The sequence below is a fragment of the Lucilia sericata genome, unplaced genomic scaffold (assembly GCF_015586225.1).
Source record: "Lucilia sericata isolate MDLA Ls3-8-SP2 unplaced genomic scaffold, ASM1558622v1 Contig000729F_arrow, whole genome shotgun sequence".
NCBI lineage: Eukaryota > Metazoa > Arthropoda > Insecta > Diptera > Calliphoridae > Lucilia > Lucilia sericata.
The window spans coordinates 205,736-222,977 of NW_023994728.1; the positions used below are offsets into that span (position 1 = coordinate 205,736).

Genomic DNA, 17,242 nt, shown 5'->3' on the forward strand with positions numbered 1-17,242 from the left:
GTTTCTTTAAGACAAAATAAAAAAAAAAACTGAAAACAACACATTTTTCATGTGTTTTTCTGCACAAAATTTATCACAATAAAATAAAAAGAAAAACTACAAGAAATAATCATGTTTTCTTGATGATTGCGTGTTACAATATTGTTGTTATTGTTTTTATTTTATTGTTGTTGTCGTTCTTGTTGTTGTGGTAGTACTTTGTTGTTGTTTAAGTGTTGGTGTTAAACTTGAAACTCTTTTGGTGGGAAAACTAGTAAGTATGTGTATATGTATAAATATGTATGTGTCAGTATATGCGTGTTGGAATCTTTGAAAGGGGGAGTTTCATTTTAATGACCCTAAACAAATCATTTTCTAATTGAGGTTTTAACTCCATGGAAAAATCTCGCTGGAGGTGGTTTAAAGGCATTAATAGTACTACTTAAATATAACAAGTAATTTTAGCTGTATTTCCTGATTTATAAATTTAAATTCAAAAATTTTAACTTGTAATAAATATTCGGAGAAATTTCTCAAATATACTTATTTCTTAATTATTGTTCATATTGTCAAAGTATTATTGAACATTAATTTCTTTTCTACTAAAGACCGAGAACAAATCGCCAGTATTTCCAAATCCCAGATACAACTACTTTAAGACGATTAGTTTTTTAACGTTCGATACAATTTTGCTTCCAAAATAGTCTTTGTTTGTTTATTCAGTACTAACTCAGTTCTGTTCTAGTTCCGTTCTAGTTCTGTTCTAGTTCTGTTCTAGTTCTGTTCTAGTTCTGTTCTAGTTCTGTTCTAGTTTCTGTTCTAGTTCTGTTCTAGTTCTGTTCTAGTTCTGTTCTAGTTCTGTTCTAGTTCTGTTCTAGTTCTGTTCTAGTTCTGTTCTAGTTCTGTTCTAGTTCTGTTCTAGTTCTGTTCTAGTTCTGTTCTAGTTCTGTTCTAGTTCTGTTCTAGTTCTGTTCTAGTTCTGTTCTAGTTCTGTTCTAGTTCTGTTCTAGTTCTGTTCTAGTTCTGTTCTAGTTCTGTTCTAGTTCTGTTCTAGTTCTGTTCTGTTCTAGTTCTGTTCTAGTTCTGTTCTAGTTTTGTTCTAGTTCTGTTCTAGTTCTGTTCTAGTTCTGTTCTAGTTCTGTTCTAGTCTGTTCTAGTTCTGTTCTAGTTCTGTTCTAGTTCTGTTCTAGTTCTGTTCTAGTTCTGTTCTAGTTCTGTTCTAGTTCTGTTCTAGTTCTGTTCTAGTTCTGTTCTAGTTTTGTTATAGTTCTGTTCTAGTTCTGTTCTAGTTCTGTTCTAGTTCTGTTCTAGTTCTGTTCTAGTTCTGTTCTAGTTCTGTTCTAGTTCTGTTCTAGTTCTGTTCTAGTTCTGTTCTAGTTCTGTTCTAGTTCTGTTCTAGTTCTGTTCTAGTTCTGTTCTAGTTCTGTTCTAGTTCTGTTCTAGTTCTGTTCTAGTTCTGTTCTAGTTCTGTTCAAGTTCTGTTCTAGTTCTGTTCTAGTTCTGTTCTAGTTCTGTTCAGTTGTTCTAGTTCTGTTCTAGTTCTGTTCTAGTTCTGTTCTAGTTCTGTTCTAGTTCTGTTTTAGTTCTGTTTTAGTTCTGTTCTAGTTCTGTTCTAGTTCTGTTCTAGTTCTGTTCTAGTTCTCTTCTAGTTCTGTTTTAGTTCTGTTATGTTCTGTTCTAGTTCTGTTCTAGTTTTCTGTTCTAGTTCTGTTCTAGTTCTGTTCTAGTTCTGTTCTAGTTCTGTTCTAGTTCTGTTCTAGTTCTGTTCTAGTTCTGTTCTAGTTCTGTTCTAGTTCTGTTCTAGTTCTGTTCTAGTTCTGTTCTAGAGTTTCGTTCTAGTTCTGTTTCTAGTTCTGTTCTAGTTCTGTTCTAGTTCTGTTCTAGTTCTATTCTAGTTCTGTTCTAGTTCTGTTCTAGTTCTGTTCTAGTTCTGTTCTAGTTCTGTTCTAGTTCTGTTCTAGTTCTGTTCTAGTTCTGTTCTAGTTCTAGTTCTGTTCTAGTTCTGTTCTAGTTCTGTTCTAGTTCTGTTCTAGTTCTGTTCTAGTTCTGTTCTAGTTCTGTTCTAGTTCCGTTCTAGTTCTGTTCTAGTTCGGTGCTAGTTTTGTTCTATTTGTCTTCTGGTTCTGTTATAGTTCTGTTCTGGTTATGTATGTTTTAGTTCAGTTGGTGTTCTATTTTAGTTCTTTTTGGTTCTGTTTTGATTCTGGTTTAGTTCGGTTCTTGTCCTTTATGAAACTCTCCACAATTTGGTTTGCATGTGAGCGTTTATTTTTCCTTCTTGTTGTTGTATGTTAAAGTTGTTTTTAAATCTGCATAGTTAAAGTATGTTTCTTTTCTACTTATCGGATTAAATTAATTGCTATAAGTAAAAGGGGATTAGCAATGATGGTGGCCATACCGGAATTTCCGACATTTTGCCATATATCATCAGTCGTTGTAATGCAAACTAAATGTGTGTGAGTTTCTTAACAATCTATAATAGGTTGGTGGTTAGATAATAAACAATATAAAGTTTAACTATCCTTAGCAAAAGAAATTAAAGAAACACCCTTTTAAATAAGTGCAGAAATTTTTATAAATTAAAGTAAATGACCATTTATGATTAAATAAGTTTTAAGGTTTTCATTTAAGTAAATACACATAGGTACATCGCATTCGAAATATTTTAACTTCGTACTTAAGTAATAACAACATCTTATGATTACTTTAATGTCTAGAGATTATGAAACGCATAAACAATATTTTTTTTTTATTTCCACTTTCTTTCCCTGCTGTGGGTTTATGTTTTGCCACTCGACGTCATTCTCTAGTGGTTCTTAGGAAGATGTTTTTCTTTTTGTTTTATTTTTCCAATGGTTGGATATATTTAGCGGAATACTTATGGTTTGCCTCAAATATTTCTTACTCTCGAGCAGATGAACAAGAAGACTAAGATGAAGCTCTTATATATATATTTTTTTTAATTTTAGTTTGATTTATAGGGGGAAATTTGTTAAGATTATGGTTTAATTTTGACCAAGGAAACGCAATCTAAATACAAAAACAAATATTATTAATAAATAATACCCAAAAAAAAAAAAAAGAATAAGAATTACTGAAACCAACCGTTTTACGCTTAATATATTGCATGAGACTTCTTTCCACAAGAGGCTGGATTTTCAAAATGAAAACAAACGGAAAAATATTAAATAAAATAAATGAATGTAAATTTTTTGGGGTAGGAAAAGAAGAAGAATAATCATTATAATATAGAAATAAATGATTATTATGATGGGCCAAGGGAATTAACTATTTAAAGTGAATATTTTAAATATATAGTTTACTGGGAAAGTTTTGTAACCTTAATAATTTGGCTACAAAAACTGGAAAACTAAAGCCTCAAACGTTATCTTTGAAAAACCTTTAAGTCTTTCATATTAAATTTTTCCCACACATATTCAAATTTTATAAATATTTTCCTAATTTAATTTTTATTTCAAATAAATGTATACGTAATTCACAACTTTATTTCACAATTTAATAGTTGAACATTATATCAACCCTGTAGTTCAAGTCTCTGTCCATACTTGGGGAACACTTACATGGCAATTGAAGCTATGTATCTCTTTTGACTCATACTTATCATTTGTATATGAGTTTTCGTTTGCCAAAATGGAAAGGATACATAGACATCATATAGAATTGTTGGGCTTCGTCAATAAAGTAAGAAAGTGGTCACCCTCCTTTAAAGATGCTCAAGTATGCGTATGTTGTAACAACAACAGCAACAGAAAAAAAACTGTTTCAAGATATTTTTACTATCAGCCACAAAACTACTTCTTATTTTTATACATTTATGCACATTTGCACCCCTCTAAGGTATAGAAAAATGTATTTCTTATTTTTATCATTTTTCATACCTATATTTTTTCACAGAAAAAAAAAAAAACAGAACTTCTTTTAGTTACGATAAGGATTTTGTATAAATTCTCCTGCTTGACATTTGGGCATGTTGATAAAGAAAAATCCCACACACACACACATACATTTTTATAACCGTATTAGAATAAATTTATATGTAAAAAAAAAAACGAAACTGTAAAATGTTGATACTCGTGTAGTATATGCATGTGAATTTATGTCTGTCAGTGTATTTTCCATGTATGATTATATGAGCTTTTAGTGCATGGCTGTATACTATTCTAAAATTGAGATAAAAATGGAAAATATTCTGAAATGCATTTGAATTACTAACATTTTAAGCCAAAGAAGAACGAAAAGTGAACGACGTTTTCTAAACAAGTTTTTAGCATCAGAATTTCATTCAGAATTAAGTTTTTCTTGGTTGAAAGTAAATATTTAGAGGATATTTTTTTGTAAAGGATTTAAGAAAAGATATCTTAAAGATTTTATGGTCTCCTTTGGATTGACATAATAATAAATACTTTTTATAACATTAACATGGAGTCGAAGATTCAGCACTTATGGATTTAATGTAAAAGTATAGATTGTTTGTAAAATTTCAGGCATTGAATGGCGTTAATATAGTGGAGAGATAAGCCCACTACGGAAATAAAGTACTTAATTAGGATTAAAAAGCTTTGTTACTTCCCGGCTAACTGGTTTCCTGATTGTTCTTCTTTCCTAACTAACTAACTAACTAACTAACTAACTAACTAACTAACTAACTAACTAACTAACTACTACTAACTAACAACTAACATACTAACTAACTAACTAACTACTAACTAACTAACTAACTACTAACTACTAACTAACTAACTAACTAACTAACTAACTACTAACTAACTAACTAACTAACTAACTAACTAACTACTAACTAACTAACTAACTACTAACTAACTACTAACTAACTAACTAACTAACTAACTAACTAACTAACTAACTAACTACTAACTAACTAACTAACTAACTAACTAACTACTAACTAACTAACTACTAACTAACTAACTAACTAACTAACTAACTAACTAACTACTAACTAACCTAACTAACTAACTAACTAACTAACTACTAACTAACTAACTAACTAACTAACTACTAACTAACTAACTACTAACTAACTAACGAACTAACTAACTAACTAACTAACTAACTAACTAACTAACTAACTAACTAACCTAACTACTAACTAACTAACTAACTAACTAACTAACTAACTAACTAACTAACTAACTAACTAACTAACTAACTAACTAACTAACTAACTAACTAACTAACTAACTAACTAACTAACTAACTAACTACTAACTAACTACTAACTACCTAACCTAACTACCTACTAACTAACTACTAACTAACTAACTAACTACTAACTAACTAACTAACTAACTAACTAACTAACTAACTACAAAAATAACTAACTAACTAACTAACTAACTACTAACTAACATACTACTAACTAACTAACTAACTAACTAACTAACTAACTACAACTACTACTAACTAACTAACTAACTACTAACTAACTAACTACTAACTAACACTAACTACTACCTACTAACTACTAACTACTAACTAACTAACTAACTAACTAACTAACTACACTAACTAACTAACTAACTAACTAACTAACTAACTAACTACTAACTACTACTACTAAAACTAACTAACTACTAACTAACTAACTAACTAACTAACTAACTAACTAACTAACTACTACTACTAACTAACTACTAACTAACTAACTAACTAACTAACTAACTAACTAACTACTAACTAACTACTAACTAACTAACTACTAACTACCTAACTACTAACTAACTAACTACTAACTAACTAACTAACTAACTAACTAACTAACTACCTAACTAACTAACTAACTAACTAACTAACTAACTAACTAACTACTAACTAACTAACTACTACTACTAACTAACTAACTACTAACTAACGAACTAACTAACCTAACTAACTAAACTAACTAACTACTAACTAACTAACTAACTAACTAACTAACTACTAACTACTAACTACTAACTACTAACTAACTAACTAACTAACTAACTACTACTACTAACTAACTAACTAACAACTACTAACTAACTAACTAACTAACTAACTAAACTAACTACACTCACTAACTAACTAACTAACTAACGAGACTAACTAACTACTAACTAACTAACTAACTAACTAACTAACTACTAACTAACTAACAACTAACTAACTAACTACTAACTACTAACTAACTAACTAACGAACTAACTAACTACTAACTAACTACCTAACTAACTACTAACTAAACTAACTAACTAACTAACTACTAACTAACTAACTAACTAACTAACTAACTAACTACTAAATAAATAACTAACTAACTAACTAACTGAAAATCTGCATTTTTAAAATCCGAATTTTTAGTAAAAATTCGAATTGTTAGTAAAAATCGGCTTTTTTAGTAAAAATCTGAATTTTTAGTACAAATCTTAATTTTTTTGTACAAAACTGAATTTTTAGTAAAAATATGAATTATAGTAATTATCTGAATTTTTAGTCCGAATTTTTGGTGAAAATCTGAATTTTTTGTAAAAATTTTAATTTTTAGTAAAAATCTGAATTTTTAGTAAAAATCTGAATTTTTAGTAAAAATCTGAATTTTTGGTAAAAATCTGAATTTTTAGTATAAATCTGAATTTTTAGTAAAAATATGAGTTTTTAGTAAAAATCTGAATTTTTTGCAAAAATCCGAATTTTTTAGAAAAAATTTAAATTTTTAGTGAAATCATGAATTTTTAGTAAAAATTTGAATTCTTAGTACAAATCTGAATTTTTAGTAACAATCCGAATTTTTAGTAACAATCAGAATTTTTAGTAACAATCTGAATTTTTAGTAAAAATCTGAGTTTTTAGTAAAAATCTGAATTTTTTTGTAAAATCTGAATTTTTAGTAAAAACATGAATTTTTAGTAAAAATCTGAATTTTTAGTAAAAATCTGAATTTTTAGCAAATCATAAAAAACTATTGCTAAAAATAGGTCAACCTATTGCTGATTGTCTCTCAGTAACTGCCATAATAAAACCGTTGAATACCATATACATTTTTTGAAAACAAAAATATTTTCCAAGTAAGGCTAGGTTCCTTAGAGCAGTGAATGGTATAAATATTTCCTTTTACTGCAATTTTCCAAAAGTTGTGTTGTTGCGTTAGCAACATCTCTCTTAAGTAATAGGAGACATTTACATTAAAAGAATTTACTTCCGTATACATGCCCAAGTAAGTATGCAAAAATATTTATAGTTATATAAAAACACAGTAAACTTACGCATTACTGTTATTATACTTTGCTTGTAACCATTTCCTACTACATACATATACAAATAAATACATATTTTGATGAAAATAACTTTTTTATAAAAATTGCCCTGCATTGCGAGAAGAATGATCACTCTTTACATGCCAGTCGAATGGCACACAACTTTATAAATTCTAGTCAAAGAAGTTAGACATTTGAAATAAAATTGATTAAAATGGATACTCTGACTCCCTGAAAACTAAAGGGAATGTATATATTATGCATAAATATTTTCCAGTGTCTGTATTATTTGTGTTACATTTTCAACTTGACAAAATATACAACAAGAGAATTGGACAAATATAAATAAACATAAATGCAGAAAAATACAAAATCTAAATAAAACACAGTTGAAGGAATTTACAAGAGAATAACAACTGTGAGAAAAATATATGTTATTTAAAAACAAGTTGAAAAAATACATACTTAGATAAGAAAATGTAAAGAGCTGATAGAAATTTGCAAAGCACCCTACATAATAAACAGAGTTTAGTTTACAATTAAATATTTAAATATATTTTAAAAATTTTTAAATACTTTAGGTCATGAAATATTCCTTGCAAATAGTTATGAAACACATCTTTAGTCTACTAGTCAAGGGTACGCAGGTTCAATTCCTGCCAAAGGCTTTCACTATAACTGCCCAGTCACTCTAAATAACATAAATAAATATATCTACACTCATCTCCACCACTGTTTCGAGATTGACCCATTAACTTTAAGATTTCTTTTCTTTCCACACATATGCCACAATTTTTCATCTATTCTCTATAGTAAATAATTTTTACAACAAATTGTACATTTGTTGCATTTTGTTGATGTTTGATGATGAAGTTCAAAATGAAATGGAAGTAAAAATATTTCATCCACAAAAAAACATTTGAAATGAAAAGATAGAAAACTGTAGAGAAAATGTCATCAAATGTATCTGTGTTTTAGTCATATTTCCTTGTTGTTTAGATTTTTATCATTAATGCTTGTCATATAAATGTACAGGATGCCTTTATATATCGGACAGTGAAAGCTTGTTGTAAAAGTGTATAATTTGTTTTTGAAAATTTTTTACTTTTGTAAATAGATTAACTTTGTTAAAATCATAAATTGTCTTTAACCATGTTGATTGGAGAGTTCTTGATCGGTTTCCGTTTTTTAAGCTTTACTGTTTGAGGATTTTTTTCTGTTTTCATTTTATGGTTTTATTTTTGTACTTTTTTCCATTTGTGGTTTACTTTGTTTTCTGTTTGCATACCAGTATTGTTTTATATTAAAAATGCATTTGCATAAACCTTCTAAGAAAGTATTGGGCAGGGGAAGGAACCACAAAATGTTAGTTTAGTTCCAGTTCAGTTCTAGTTTAGTGCTAGTTTAGTCCTAGTTCAGTTCTAGTTCAGTTCTATTTCAGTTCTATTTCAGTTCTAGTTCAGTTCTAGTTCAGTTCTAGTTCAGTTCTAGTTCAGTTCTAGTTCAGTTCTAGTTCAGTTCTAGTTCAGTTCTAGTTCATTCTAGTTCATTCTAGTTCAGTTCTAGTTCAGTTCTAGTTCAGTTCTAGTTCAGTTCTAGTTCAGTTCTAGTTCAGTTCTAGTTCAGTTCTAGTTCAGTTCTAGTTCAGTTCTAGTTCAGTTCTAGTTCAGTTCTAGTTCAGTTCTAGTTCAGTTCTAGTTCAGTTCTAGTTCAGTTCTAGTTCAGTTCTAGTTCAGTTCTAGTTCAGTTCTAGTTCAGTTCTAGTTCAGTTCTAGTTCAGTTCTAGTTCAGTTCTAGTCAGTTCTAGTCAGTTCTAGTTCAGTTCTAGTTCAGTTCTAGTTCAGTTCTAGTTCAGTTCTAGTTCAGTTTTCTAGTTCAGTTCTAGTCAGTTCTAGTTCAGTTCTAGTTCAGTTCTAGTTCAGTTCTAGTTCAGTTCTAGTTCAGTTCTAGTTCAGTTCTAGTTCAGTTCTAGTTCAGTTCTAGTTCAGTTCTAGTTCAGTTCTAGTTCAGTTCTAGTTCAGTTCTAGTTCAGTTCTAGTTCAGTTCTAGTCAGTTCTAGTTCAGTTCTAGTTCAGTTCTAGTTCAGTTCTAGTTCTAGTTCAGTTCTTATCTAGTTCAGTTCTAGTTCTAGTTCAGTTCTAGTTCAGTTCTAGTTCAGTTCTAGTTCAGTTTCTAGTTCAGTTCTAGTTCAGTTCTAGTTCAGTTCTAGTTCAGTTCTAGTTCAGTTCTAGTTCAGTTCAGTTCTAGTTCAGTTGCTAGTTCAGTTTTGTCAGTTCTAGTTCAGTCTAGTTCAGTTCTAGTTCAGTTCTTCTAGTTCGTTCTAGTGCAGTTCTAGTTCAGTTCTAGTTCAGTTCTAGTTCAGTTCTAGTTCAGTTCTAGTTCAGTTCTAGTTCAGTTCTAGTTCAGTTCTAGTTCAGTTCTAGTTCAGTTCTAGTTCCGTTCTAGTTCAGTTCTAGTTCAGTTCTAGTTCAGTTCTAGTTCAGTTTCTAGTTCAGTTCTAGTTCAGTTTTCTAGTTCAGTTCTAGTTCAGTTCTAGTCCAGTTCTAGTTCAGTTCTAGTTCAGTTCTAGTTTCAGTTCTAGTCAGTTCTAGTTTCAGTTCTAGTTCAGTTCTAGTTCAGTTCTAGTTCAGTTCTAGTTCAGTTCTAGTTCAGTTCTAGTTCAGTTCTAGTTCAGTTCTAGTTCAGTTCTAGTTCAGTTCTAGTTCAGTTCTAGTTCAGTTCTAGTTCAGTTCTAGTTCAGTTCTAGTTCAGTTCTAGTTCAGTTCTAGTTCAGTTCTAGTTCAGTTCTAGTTCAGTTCTAGTCAGTTCTAGTTCTAGTTCAGTTCTAGTTCAGTTCTAGTTCAGTTCTAGTTCAGTTCTAGTTCAGTTCTAGTTCAGTTCTAGTTCAGTTCTAGTTCAGTTCTAGTTCAGTTCTAGTTCAGTTCTAGTTCAGTTCTAGTTCAGATCTAGTTCAGTTCTAGTTCAGTTCTAGTTCAGTTCTAGTTCAGTTCTAGTTCAGTTCTAGTTCAGTTCTAGTTCAGTTCTAGTTCAGTTCTAGTTCAGTTCTAGTTCAGTTCTAGTTCAGTTTCTAGTTCAGTTCTAGTTCAGTTCTAGTTCTAGTTCAGTTCTAGTTCAGTTCTAGTTCAGTTCTAGTTCAGTTCTAGTGCAGTTCTAGTTCAGTTCTAGTTCAGTTCTAGTTTAGTTCTAGTTCAGTTCTAGTTCAGTTCTAGTTCAGTTCTAGTTCAGTTCTAGTTCAGTTCTAGTTCAGTTCTAGTTCAGTTCTAGTTCAGTTCTAGTTCAGTTCTAGATCAGTTCTAGTTCAGTTCTAGTTCAGTTCTAGTTCAGTTCTAGTTCAGTTCTAGTTCAGTTCTAGTTCAGTTCTAGTTCAGTTCTAGTTCAGTTCTAGTTCAGTTCTAGTTCAGTTCTAGTTCAGTTCTAGTTCAGTTCTAGTTCAGTTCAAGTTCAGTTCTAGTTCAGTTCTAGTTCAGTTCTAGTTCAGTTCTAGTTCAGTTCTAGTTCAGTTCTAGTTCAGTTCTAGTTCAGTTCTAGTTCAGTTCTAGTTCAGTTCTAGTTCAGTTCTAGTTCAGTTTTAGTTCAGTTCTAGTTCAGTTCTAGTTCAGTTCAGTTCAGTTCAGTTCTAGTTCAGTTCTAGTTCAGTTCTAGTTCAGTTCTAGTTCAGTTCAAGTTCAGTTCTAGTTCAGTTCTAGTTTTGTTCTTAAAATTATTGGGGAGGGAGAAAAGAAAAACCCTTCAAAAGTTTAGAGGTCTTCATCAATAAATTGTATTTCTTAACTTCCACCATATATATACATAATTGTTTTCATTCCATAAATAAAAGTTTTTAGTTACAATTTTTATTAGAAAATTACTGAATTAGTATTAAAGTGTAAAGTTAAAATTGGCTTTAATAAATTTCAATTACATCCATTGAGTGCTAGGGTTAACAAATTTGTTATTATTTGAAATATTTGTACAATTAGTTGAAATTTGTTAGTGAAAAAATTAGTTTGAGGCTGAATTTAGTTATTTTATTTTTTTGTTAAAACTTGTTAAATTTGTTAAATATGTTAACAGAATATGCCAATCAAAATCAAATTAAAATGTTTACCTCAATCGTTATATTCGTCTGTAACAATACAAATCGGGATAAGGGGATATTTGATTGTTTTAATATTTGGTTTTTGTAAGTTTCATGTAAAAAAAAATACAAAATGCACGATAAATGTTTATTTTTTTAACTTAAACAAAAATTCAATAAAGAGTATATTTTGTTCAAAATTTTCGTATATATTTTTTATTAAAATTTTTATTATTCTTTTTATTTTTCAGTCTAACTTACCGTACGTCCCGGAGCTCCAGTTTTGCCTTCTTTACCCGGCAGTCCTGGTGGACCTCTTAATGTTTCTCTTAAAATATCGTTGTCTTTGATGGCTTCTAGGATATCAGACGCATTGCATGTACATTTGCCAGTGTATTTCTGTAAATGAAAAGAAGAACAAAAATTGTAATAAAAGTTAATTTAATAAAAGGGTTAATACGGTATTTGGGTACCTTTTTAGTACCTTATCTATTTTTTAAAGTAGTAATCATAACAATATAATTTATATTATTGGGTAAAGAAATTTTGACATTTAAGGAAAATGTTTTGACACAAATTTTAAAAATAATTCATTTAGCTACAGTGTCATTTGTAATTCTGTTGCTAAGGCCTAGAAAGTTTGGTACTTTTTCAAAATATATTTTTTTTTAACAGATTGGTATCGTTTAACTTTTATCATTGTTATAAAAATTTAAAAATTAATTTTACTTTAAAAATCAAATCCTCGAATAAGTCTGTTCCTATGTGTAAAAGGGAAAGTGGTACTTTTTTCATAGTACTTTCAACAGACTATAATAATTTAATCCTTGTAATCAAAATTTTTCGAATTTCAACAAAATATATGAATGTTTAATGTACATGGTTTTGATTAAATAAGAATCATAAAGATGAAATTATATGGTACTTTTTCGTTATTCAGATGGTACGTAATGGATATTCTTGAACATGGTAAAAAATATTTTTGATTTTTCTAGAAACCTAAAGGGTCAAATAAGAATCTCTAAGAGAACTTGTTGGTACTTTTTCGTTCAAATGGTACTTTTTGATTTTTCTTTAATATGACACCAAAATGAAACCAAATGGCCATCATTGAGTAAGAGTTCTATTTAGGTAAATTTTTGTTCTTCAAATTGTACTTTTCAATATTATAAAGATGTACAGTTCTGATGAAATTCTGATGAAATGATAATTAATAAGAAATGCATATTTTGGTACTTTTTTGGTCGAGAATTTGTACTTTAAAATTTATCACAAAACAAGTATGAGAATACAGACGGGCGTGGCATACCTCATGGTACCCTACACCAGTTACGAATAATAAATGTGTTTTGTTTTTCATAATCAGGCATTTATCTTGAATATTATAGTGGTTAGTTAGTTAGTTAATTAGTTAGTTAGTTAGTAGTTAGTTAGTTAGTTAGTTAGTTAGTTAGTTAGTTAGTTCGTTAGTAGGTAGTTAGTTAGTTAGTTAGTTAGTTCGTTAGTTAGTTCGTTAGTTAGTTAGTTAGTTAGTTCGTTAGTTCGTTTTGTTAGTTAGTTCGTTAGTTTCGTTTCGTTCGTTCGTTCGTTCGTTCGTTAGTAGGTAGTTCGTTCGTTCGTTCGTTGTTAGGTCGTTCGTTCGTTCGTTGTTCGTTCGTTCGTTCGTTCGTTCTTTCGTTCGTTCGTTCGTTCGTTCGTTCGTTCGTTCGTTCGTTCGTTCGTTCGTTCGTTGTCGTTCGTTCGTTCGTTCTTCGTTCGTTCGTTCGTTTCGTTCGTTCGTTCGTTCGTTTCGTTTCGTTCGTTCGTTCGTTCGTTCGTTCGTTCGTTCGTTCGTTCGTTCGTTCGTTCGTTCGTTCGTTCGTTCTTCGTTCGTTTCGTTTCGTTCGTTCGTTTTCGTTCGTTCGTTCGTTCGTTCGTTCGTTCGGGCTTCTCTCTCTCTGGCGCCCTTCTCTCTTCTGCTGCCCTCTTTTTTCTGTTTTCCCCCTTCCTTCTCTCTCTCGCCCTTTCCCCTTTCCCCTTTCCCCCCCCCTTCCCCCCCTTCCAAATTTTAGGAAAAAACTAAACATGTAAAACCAAACAATTTATTAAAAAAATTTTGAGGCATATTTATAAACAAAATTTGAACAGATTACTTCAGCCATGGTATAATTTCGAAATGTTATTTAAACATTTGTCAGATAATTATTTCCATATATCAAAAACTAAATGAAACACAGAAGTATTAAAAAAAACACATTGACATCAAACAAGAATGACATTTTGAAGTTTGTTTTTTATTCACAAAACAAAACAAAAAATTAAAAACATCGTAAACCACTTTATGTTTTTTAACTTCAATTAGTAAAGCCACACACTACATCTCTTTCAGTCTATTAGTCTATTTATTTTTCAAAAACTTTTACAAAACAATTTTAGACATGACACATTTTTTCTCTTATTTTGTTAAATTTAAACAAAATAAAACAGCAACAACAAAAAAAAAAAAGCAAAATGACACTTTTGGAAAACATAGAAGAGACAAAAATGTATAACATTTACATTTCATGGAAACGGAAGTGCTAATTTTAGCACTAATAGCAATCACATTACCACTACTAATGGAAAATGTAATTAAGCTGAGGTTCGTAGATGTTTTGTTTAATTTCCAAATAAATAATTAAAAATAAATTATTGAAAAATCATTTAAAATTTTTTTGATAAAACATTTTCCTAAAATTTTATAATTAATTTTGGGGAAAATTACTTAAACAATAAGCAGAAAGGCAATATTTTCTAAAGCCTGCTGCTAAAAATAAATTTAAATTTAATTGTTACTAAACAACTACGTGTTGTAATTGATGTTTTAAATTTAAACATAATTTTAAAATATAAATTGTGCCTTTTTTTAAATAAATATTTTATTTATTCATGTCATGCCTGTTGTAAAAACTGCATGAAGTAACTCTGCTTGTTGGTTTAGTTAGCCTGCCTGCCTGCCATCTATTGTAATTATCGCTGTAGTCTAAAATCGTTTTCTAAACATCAATTCATTAATAATTATAAATAAATACATTGTCATGTCGTTGTTGTTGTTACTACATACACTAATAAATAGCTGCTTTAATAAAAATTTATGTTTTCAGGATTTTGGTTTTAAGTTGTAAATACACGCCTCGCACCTAGTTCCCTTAGTAAATCTAGCTAAAGCTGTGGTAATTTGCTTTTATAAATCCTCTATAAATTGGGTGTCAGCGTTACGATGTGTGTTGTTAGTAATGTAAACGTGTTAATGAAATGTTTTAGAAATGTGCAGAAAAAAACGTACAATATTGTATTGAAAAAAGTATGTATGTATGTTTCAAATACAACAAACTAACTAAAGAAATCAGGTTGTTTTTAAAAAATAGTAGAATATGGATGATTCCATTAGATGGATATGGAGTTTTCAAGTGAAAATTTTCTAGAGAATTTTAGATTCTGGAGAAAATACCACATGAAAACCCAATTTTTTAGTGAAAACGCGATTTTCTGGCAACAATACGATTCCATTTCAAACTGATCATTATCATTTCAATCATTTTCAAATGGATCTGTTGCATTGAGTACAAGTTCCCTATGATGTTGAGTGCATATTTCAGCAGTTTGTAATATTTGGAATACTTTTTGTTCCAACAAAAACGCACTATCTCCATAAGGCCGTTGATATATGACATTAATGTCGATTTAACTGTTTGGACCAGCTTTATTTACCACCTCTAACGATTCGGGTTATCGGGAATCCCTAATTATTCAAAAAATATGAAAATCTCCATACGTAAAATAACAAAACATAAAAATAAATAAATGAATAAATGCTGACCTAAACACGATTACAAATGCATACACATATAAACAAGCACACAAACATATACATATAAATGATTTACACTCCACATGTGTTGGTAGTTAGTTGCAGTACCTACGTACTACCACAAACTAACTAACCTACCTCTAAAGTACTACACCTATGTATATATATTCAGTATACATATAGATATATGTATGTACTTAAGTGTGTGTGTCCTTAAGCCCACTTGAATAAATTGCTCTATAATCCTAACATATTATAGTGAATATAAACACACAACAGCACATAAACATGTGTTTAAATGTATTTGTACGAACAAATACACAAATACATAAACATATGTACATTCTAACATATACATAAATTGTATGTGAATTTAACAATTCATCTACTATAAATGGTCGTATGTTTATGTGTATGTGCACCTTGTTATGTTAAGCATCATTTGTACGTATTTATACTGAAACACAACAGGAGTATAAACAACAGTAGTAGCAGCAGCAGCAGCAACAACTAGTATAACAGCAGCAACAACAAACACTAAAACTACAGTTTATGGTACTACTATTTCTAGTTTGTTTGTTAAAGTAAACATTAGCTCTTCAAACTATAGACTTCAACCATTTTAACTCTGTAGGTTGCACATATTCCCATATACAACATACACACAAGCATACAACCACTTGCACAAATACAAACTAAACAATAAATAACAAACAATAATTTAAAACTGATGTGTTGTAACGGTTGTTGTCGCTATTTGCTGTAGCTGTTACTACTGCTATTGGTAGTTACTTTAGCATCATAGTTGGCGACATGAAAATAATATATAAAAACTACTAAAACATTAATTCTGATACATATAAATGTTGGTATGTAAGTATAAATAACGTTAGTGAAAATCCGTTAGTTCTTACACATTGTTATCTGGGGAAATCAGGTATTTGCTTCCGGCCATATGTCTGTCTAAACGCGTCAACAATACATGTGTTTACCCAAAACATACATAAGTACCATATGTATGTATATACTGACACAAACCCACATACATACATTTAATGCGATCCGCTGGTAGTGCACTATGGTTTGGAAATTGTATTTATTTATGCCATGGCACTAATACCACAAAGTATACAGAGGCTTATGTCTAGTCTATTGTCTAGTCTATGTCTAGTCTATGTCTAGTCTATGTCTAGTCTATGTCTAGTCTATGTCTAGTCTATGTCTAGTCTATGTCTAGTCTATGTCTAGTCTATGTCTAGTCTATGTCAGTCTATGTCTAGTCTATGTCTAGTCTATGTCTAGTCTATGTCTAGTCTATGTCTAGTCTATGTCTAGTCTATGTCTAGTCTATGTCTAGTCTATGTCTAGTCTATGTCTAGTCTATGTCCAGTCCTATGTCTAGTCTATGTCTAGTCTATGTCTAGTCTATGTCTAGTCTATGTCTAGTCTATGTCTAGTCTATGTCTAGTCTAGGATAGTCTATGTCTAGTCTATGTCTAGTCTATGGTCTAGTCTCTATGTCTAGTCTATGTCTAGTCTATGTCTTAGTCTATGTTCTAGTCTATGTCTAGTCTATGTCTAGTCTATGTCTAGTCTATGTCTAGTCTATGTCTAGTCTATGTCTAGTCTATGTCTAGTCTATGTCTAGTCGATGTCTAGTCTATGTCTAGTCTATGTCTAGTCGATGTCTAGTCTATGTCTAGTCTATGTCTAGTCTATGTCTAGTCTATGTTCTAGTCTATGTCTAGTCTATGTCTAGTCTATGTCTAGTCTATGTCCTATGTCTATTTCTAGTCTATGTCTAGTCTATGTCTAGTCTATGTTAGTCTATGTCTAGTCTATGTCTAGTCTATGTCTAGTCTATTCTAGTCTAGTCTATGTCTAGTCTATGTCTAGTCTATGTCTAGTCTATGTCTAGTCTATGTCTAGTCTATGTCTAGTCTATGTCTAGTCTATGTCTAGTCTATGTCTAGTCTATGTCTAGTCTATGTCTAGTCTATGTCTAGTCTATGTCTAGTCTATGTCTAGTCTATGTCTAGTCTATGTCTAGTCTATGTCTAGTCTATGTCTAGTCTATGTCTAGTCTATGTCTAGTCTATGTCTAGTCTATGTCTAGTCTAT

The 17,242-nt window shown here is 30.2% G+C and overlaps 1 protein-coding gene across 7 annotated transcripts in view; it reads right to left on the reverse strand.

Annotated features, from left to right (window-relative positions):
- LOC119607685 (collagen alpha-1(XVIII) chain-like) overlaps nucleotides 1-17,242 on the reverse strand; it is a 227,549-nt gene that overhangs the window by 205,020 nt on the left and 5,287 nt on the right. For 4 of the 7 annotated variants that reach the window (XM_037961746.1, XM_037961745.1, XM_037961748.1 and 1 more), the window contains exons 3-4: nucleotides 11,554-11,691; nucleotides 11,323-11,340 (exon numbers count right to left, since the gene is read on the reverse strand). In XM_037961746.1, the coding sequence (XP_037817674.1) occupies nucleotides 11,323-11,340; nucleotides 11,554-11,691 (156 nt within the window). The remainder of the gene's footprint in view (nucleotides 1-11,322; nucleotides 11,341-11,553; nucleotides 11,692-17,242) is intronic. The other 3 variants (XM_037961751.1, XM_037961750.1, XM_037961749.1) reach the window with 1 other exon arrangement.